At 38.8% G+C, this 7,053-nt stretch overlaps 1 protein-coding gene and 1 pseudogene across 1 annotated transcript in view; both read right to left on the bottom strand.

Moving 5' to 3' along the window:
- The window catches only part of Parg (poly(ADP-ribose) glycohydrolase), a 123,554-nt gene that overhangs the window by 72,373 nt on the left and 44,128 nt on the right, over positions 1-7,053 (bottom strand). Inside the window, exon 9 of the mRNA XM_008834110.3 lies at positions 623-715. Coding sequence (XP_008832332.1) covers positions 623-715 — 93 coding nt within the window. The remainder of the gene's footprint in view (positions 1-622; positions 716-7,053) is intronic.
- Positions 4,542-5,717, bottom strand: LOC103735009 (annotated as a pseudogene).

Raw genomic sequence — 7,053 nt, 5'->3', positions numbered from 1 at the left:
CTGGTGAATCTAGTCAGCCTATCTAGAGGTCTTTGTTTTAGGAGGGTCAGCTGTTCCTCATCTAGCAGTAATCAGTTGTCAGTATTCCTTTGGATAAGATTGGGGTCTGCTGTTCATTTTCCCAGTTCTATGCTGGGTTACTAACTGGGAGTCCCTTTGGCCACCCTGGCTAACAGCTCAAAAGAAGGTATCGCCTGTCTGGCATTGTTGCTTGTTATGTAGCCTTTAGCTATACATACGGACTCTTATGAAATTATATTGGTCCCTTTAATCTTTGGTTATACTTTCCTTTTGGATGCTTAAGGCCATACAGTTGGTCCAGATAAACCGATTTATTTTTACTCTTAAGGTCGTTTGAGGTCAAATGACTTTTAAAAGACAGATTGTTTAAACAAAACGAGGGAAGGAAGTCTGAGTAAACAAATGCCAACAATGTAAAAGGAAACTCAAAAATTGAATGCTGCATTTTTAATGCCCTTTTGAAGCATCCTTTCTTAGACTCTAACCTTCCCCGTGATACAGCAAAGTACGTAACTGCAGAATTACATTTCCCATGTTAGCCACTTAAAGGAAACCCAATTGGGAGTCCCAGGAAAGCACTGAAGAAGTTACATTCACTAACCTGGGTGCAAATATTTGGCAGACAGAGTGCAATTTTCACCATGTCAGGTAAAATGGACTGATACAAATGTTGAGCCTCTGCTTCTTCAAGTACCTAAAACCAATGAAACATGTCAATAATAGTAGCAAATAGTAACCAATGAACAAATATTTGTAGTAAAATTAAATTATCAATCCATTTCTCACGAAATCCCACTGAAAGGTGTAGTATCATCATCCACAAACACACGTAGAAGCATACCAACAGGAATGCCAAAAAGTTTACAAATTAATTGCTAAACATACATAATTTACCTAAATGCTTTCCAAAAACAAATTATTCCCAAATCAAATACCACTCACATCAACACTCACAATCAAATGTAATAGTTTTAAATAAAAAATGGTACATTCTGCCCTTGGTTATACCAACTTTTGAAAACTGCTAACATCGAAGGCTCTCACAGAAGCCTTCAAGGATCCATTTAGTTTCAATAGTTAAAAACTTAAATCACCACAAAAGCTACACAATTTCTTGAAGCATACTCTATGTACCCAAACTAACCTACTGGCTATGCAAAATGAACTTTCTTATGACCTTATGGCTTTCCCTTTCTGGGTACACTTGAAAAGTTACAATGACTCCTGTATCATTCTTTGAGGTACATCAAGATGACATTTGTGGTCTGTTTTCATCTATTTGTCAACTTCACAGCAAGTGAACACATGATTACTAATTCTGGAGGGAAACAAAAACTTTCACAAAATAAAATATGGATAGTGTTTTCACCACCTATTGTAGAAACAGAATATCAATGAAGCTAAATGAATTTGACAACTATCATAGGAAACTGGAGAGGAAGAATAAAGCTTATGTTAGTGGTGATGGGGAAATCTGAACAGTTAAGCCCTAACTTCCTAAAGAAGTGGAAGAAGAAAGTCAATACATTCAAACAAAACTAAAGAAAACGTACCAAAAAATTAGGTGTGGGAGGCTCATAAAGGGAGACTGAACAAAAACCCCCTGATCAGTCAGAAGCCACTATTCCCACTGATGGGCCTTATCAGGGCACTGTTTGAAACTTTGGCCCTGGAACATACCACCCCCAGCCATAAAGGATTCTGTTCTACAAAGAGGCCCTTTACAAACACCAAGTTGCATAACTCTATCCTCTTAACTCTGTCCTCTAATACTTGACACACGTGCCACTTGAATCAAGAGTAGTGGCTGTGCTGATCCCACAGGTCAGCATCCACCCTCATTGACTAATAAAAGGTCACATTGGATCCTCACTGACTAATAAAAGGTCACTTTGGATCCTCAGTGACTAATAAAAGGTCACCTATAATCCCAGCACCCCAGAGGCAGGAGGACTACTGCAAGTTTGAGGTAGGCACAGTTCAGAATAGTTAAGTGGCTGCTTCCTCATAATAAGACTCTTTTACATCTGATAAAAATAAATACTAAAGGATGTGAGAGCTGGCTCAGCAGTTAAGAACATTTGCTGTTCTTCCAGCAGACCTGGGCTTGGTTCCCAGCACCCACATGGCAGCTACAACTGTCTGTAACTCCACTTCCAAGGATCCAACACCCTCTTCTGGCCTCTGTGGGCATTGCATGCACGTGGAACTCTTACATACATGCAGGCAAAACACTCACACACATAAAATAAGATAAAAAACACTAAAATTTAAAGGACTTCATACATATGTTTATTGTTTCACAGATAAAAATTAAAGACAATTGCTTTCCTATACCTGAAAATGTATATTAATGTATTTGTTTAAAACACTCAGACACTTCTTGCTCATAATTTCATTTTATGCTTTGTACACCTTTTCGTTTTTAAGTAATTAAAGATTGATATGATGTCACAGGAGTATGGCAGAGTTCATTATACCTTTTACACATTTTTCCTCAATATTCACATTTTATATGACTCATACCACATTAGCAAAACCAGCAAATAGTGGTAAGGTGCACATGTACTATTTTATGGCATTTTTTTCACACGTGTACCTATATAATCACCACCAAATCAAGACACAGAACTGTTCTATTACAACAAAGATCTTCTAGTATCCATTTCCTGTCACCTTTATTCTTCGTGTCCCTAACCTCTAGCAACTACTGATCTAGTTCCCATCTCCATAACCTATGTCACACACAGAATCATACAGTTGACGATCTTTCGAGTTGACTTTTCTCATTAAGAATACTGTCTCAGATTTGATCAGGTTGTTGCATGCACTGATATTTCACCCCTTCTCATTACTGGGTAGTATTTACCTAATTTAAACATGCTGCTATGAGGCATTTTGCATTCCATTTTTGATACTATAAACTGTTATGGTTTGAATGCATCCTCCAAGGGTTTGTCTTGGGGAACTGGTCCTCAATGTGGCAGTGACGGAAGGTCATATACAACCTTCCCAAAGTTGACTGGAAGGTCAGTCTGAGTGTTGTTCTTAGAGGGATTAACACAGTTCTCCTGGGTCCTTAGTTAAGTCTCAGAAGAAGACTGTTATAGAAAAGTCCTTTCTCCGTTTCTACGGCATCTTGTTTCACCATGTGATCTCTTTTACTCCCCTCTCTCCATGATATAGGGTCACATGAGAGAGCTACAGGAGCCTTTGAACCTCCATAACTACGGTGTCTTTTCTTTACAAAGTACCCAGCCTCAAGTATTTCATTATGACAGAAAACACACTAATAAATAAAGATATCTTTTACTCTCAAATGACCAACACTGTTATAAGAAAGGATTTTCTATACTGTCATTTTTTGAATCTACTCTCTTTTCCTGGATTTAGAATGTTTATATTTGGCATAATCAAGGATATGTTTCAACTAAGCCTACCATTTTGTTTCTTATTTTATCTGTTTTCCTTTTCTTTCTTATCAGTTACTTTAAGACAGCAGAGAATTGCTTATCTGTTTACCAAAAACCCTTTTGATTGCATTCCTTTGAATTGCAAAATTAAAATAACTATATACAGCACACCAAAATATAGTTTCTATAATTAGAATATAATTTTATAATATTTTATAATATTTGATTTTCTTACATGTCTAACCAGATGTCTGTATATCCAGGAATATACTTTTAAATGTATTTTTAAGTTGCCAATGCCATTACATTTGTTTGTTCATCCATAAAATGGAAATATCTTGCAGAATTACAAGACTTTCAACATTAAATAACAGGCACAATTATGGTAATGATTCATTATACTACCCTCAGCCTTATTTAATATTTTACTACTACTAGACCACCAATTAAACTTTAGGAATTAGTAGTTCACATCTCTCTGAAGTCTTCTCCCACTTATTTAATTGGTCCTTCCTCTCTAACTGTACAGACAGACAGACAGACAGACACACACACACACACACACACACACACACACACACACACACACACTTTATCCTGAAAGAGCTCTCAAGATAGAAAGGATGGGAACATAAAGCTTGAAGAAGCAATTTCCTCACATTCAAAACTTAAGACTAGATGCCAGGGGTTTTCTTCCAGGTCACAATGAAGGCTATTTCAGAGAAAAGAGGTGCTGGCCAAGAAACTGGAAAACCAGTTATCGGACCAGATCTGCATTTATCCTCTAATACTTGATTTAAACACACTACTGTGGAACATTTAAGCATACAACTATGAAGTCCTAAATTCTTCCTTTCCTTATCGATGACATAAACAATTCTACTGTGACTCTGCTTAACTTCCAGATATCAAAGGTTCTAATATAGAGGCATCTTACAAGTCCTAAAGCTCCATGTACAAATGAAAAAATGAAAAATATATTAGCTAATGGGCCAGTAATTCACAACTGCTCTGAGTTCGCCTGCCTCTGCCTCCCAGTGCTGGGACTAAAGGTGTGGGCCACCATGCCCAGCTGTTTTTGTTTTGTTTTGTTTTGTCTGCTTTTTAATGTATCAGTTATTTAATTAGGTTCTTGGTAAGAAATTTAGAACACCAATTTGTGAGGATACATGCCATCAGTCAGAGCAAAGAGAGATCTCAGGTAGCCCTTGAGCTGAGGAACAGCTTTAATCTTTGGCAAAATTTGTGAGTCCACAGCTTTCTGATCAAACTTGCGCTGCTCTGTAATCTTGTATTTCTCTTTCTCGAAGATCTTGCCTTCCTGGTGCTGGGGCTTCCGTAGCTGCTGCTTCTTGAAGTAAGCATTGTTGAGGTCCTGGGGGATTTTCACGTTGCTAATACCAACTTTTGTGGAGATGGCAATGACAAATTTCTGGTGTGTTCTACACAGAGGAACTCAGTTAAGGGCAAGAGGTCCAGTCACAAGTAGCAAGCCACTGGCCAGTTGCCTTAGGAAAACCACTCCCTTGCCCCTGTGGCTCCTGGTAAGGATGATCAGGACGGTCCCAGGGGTGATGCCAGCTCGCAGCTTTCTCACATGCTGACTGAAGGGCTTTTTGCTATGGCTCAGCAGCTTCTGAGGCATGTCTTCAGTAGAATAATTCCTAGGCATTTTCCAAAGCTTAACGACTCGATTGACACCATTCTTATCCCCACCAACTGATCTTGTGACCTTAGCAAGAACCTTCTTTTTTTTCTTTTCAACCTTGGATTTAGCAGCTGAGTATCCCTTTTTACACAGCCTTTCTGGAATACATAGCAGACCAGGAGTATCTGCCAAACCCCTAACCAGGACAGTGTTTCAGCTCCAGTGAGGCTTCCCCTTCTTCAGCTTTTTGACTTTGGGGTCTCCCTTTTCAGTTTCGCCTGTACCAGCACCTGCAGCGGCACCATCACCAGCCTTCTTGGCTGCGGGATGCTTCTCCTTTGCATCAGGCTTCTCAGCCTTTCCACCCACCATCTTGCAAGATGGGAAAGAAAACTCTGCTTTCTTTTTTTTTTTAATAACCCCCATACCAATTGACTATTGATTGATCCAGAAAGACTTCCTGTATTCATCACCTCCACTTAATCACTAAGCTACCCTGACTCAGCCCGCCACCTAGTCTCACCAGGAATACTACATAATCTAATGGATGTCCTGCTGCTCAACCACCTAAAGTTTCTGCCTAAGCACATTGAAACTGTATTGATATCTACTTAATATTAAGTATTAATGCTAAATAATTAATTTTAGATGTCCACCCATGTGGGGACCTAAAGGCCCCACCTTGCATAGGTCCGAAAGGAAGTTACTGGGGGTGTGGCCTGGCTCGCTTTGAAAGTCTGAAGAATACTTCCGCACTGCTGAGGAGCGTATGATCAGCACGTGACCATCCTTAAGATACACCCTGGGGGGGAGGGATATTTCCAGGTGCCTTTATAAGCTTTGTAACACCTGCAATAAATGAGTCCCTGCCTAACTAGACTCCCCGATGCGTCTGAGTGTCCCCGGTACTGGGGGCGGTGTGGGCTGGCGAACTGTGTAGCTTACTCACCCCCAATCATCACCTCCCTGGGGGTCGCTGGTTCGAACCCCTGGGACACCCAAATATTAAGATATTTAGCCTATCTTGACCAGATGCTTATCTAATCTTAACATAAATCTGATCTACCTACTGACACATGTACACCCTGCTATACATTCTGCATGGTTGGCAACTCAACCATTCACCCTCTATAGCACCTCCTATGCTGCCAGATACAGTTTGCTTCATGACTGAAATCATTTAGAGTTACCTTTCCTTAAGTCTAAAACTTATATAATCTTTTTGATATCTTGGTCAAATAAAATTTTGCTTCAAAATCCATCTATTTTTCCTTTCTAGTTCTCTCTTGCAACTTTTTTGTACTTTTTTTTTTTAAACAAGACATTTAAAGTTTTCTGCTGTATGTTCTTATTTATGGACATGTTTTCTAATCCTTGCTAGAAGTTGCTTTAAGATAATATCGATGGAGGCTGGAGAGATGATGGTTCAGCGGTTAAGAGCACTGACTGCTCTTGCAAAGGATCTGGGTTCAGTCCAAAACTCCAGTGCCAGGGGATGTGATGCCTACTCTGACCTCCATAGGCACTGCACAACATGGATACACTTACATTCACGCAGGCAATACATTCATACACACTTAAAAATAATGAAATAACTTTAAAAGACAAGATTATGGCTAATTCACCATGTCAACGACAGTCATGTTCATATTACAGTATTGGTAAAAATATTTATTACTAATAGACACCTATTTGAGACAATTTTATGAAGGTCATCCTCCTCTCTGTTGTCTTTCAGAATCTCTACTGCTTAGTAAAAATACTATAGTAGTTGTTTTGAAAGTTCATCAAACTATATATGGGCTCAGTTTTCTATTATCATATAATCTTAAGCCCACTGGAAATTTCACTAGCATATCACAAGTCCATTCAAGAGGTTAAGTTTATATTTCAAAAATTAAAAGAAACAAGTCAAAATTACTAAGACCTTTTGAATTTACTTATTCTTAGGCTTGTTTTTCCCATGCAGGA

The sequence above is a fragment of the Nannospalax galili genome, unplaced genomic scaffold, assembly GCF_000622305.1.
Source record: "Nannospalax galili isolate Female #2095 unplaced genomic scaffold, S.galili_v1.0 scaffold996, whole genome shotgun sequence".
Classification (NCBI taxonomy): domain Eukaryota; kingdom Metazoa; phylum Chordata; class Mammalia; order Rodentia; family Spalacidae; genus Nannospalax; species Nannospalax galili.
The sequence above is the reverse complement of the archived record's forward strand: the minus strand, read 5'-3'. Positions and strand labels throughout refer to the sequence as shown.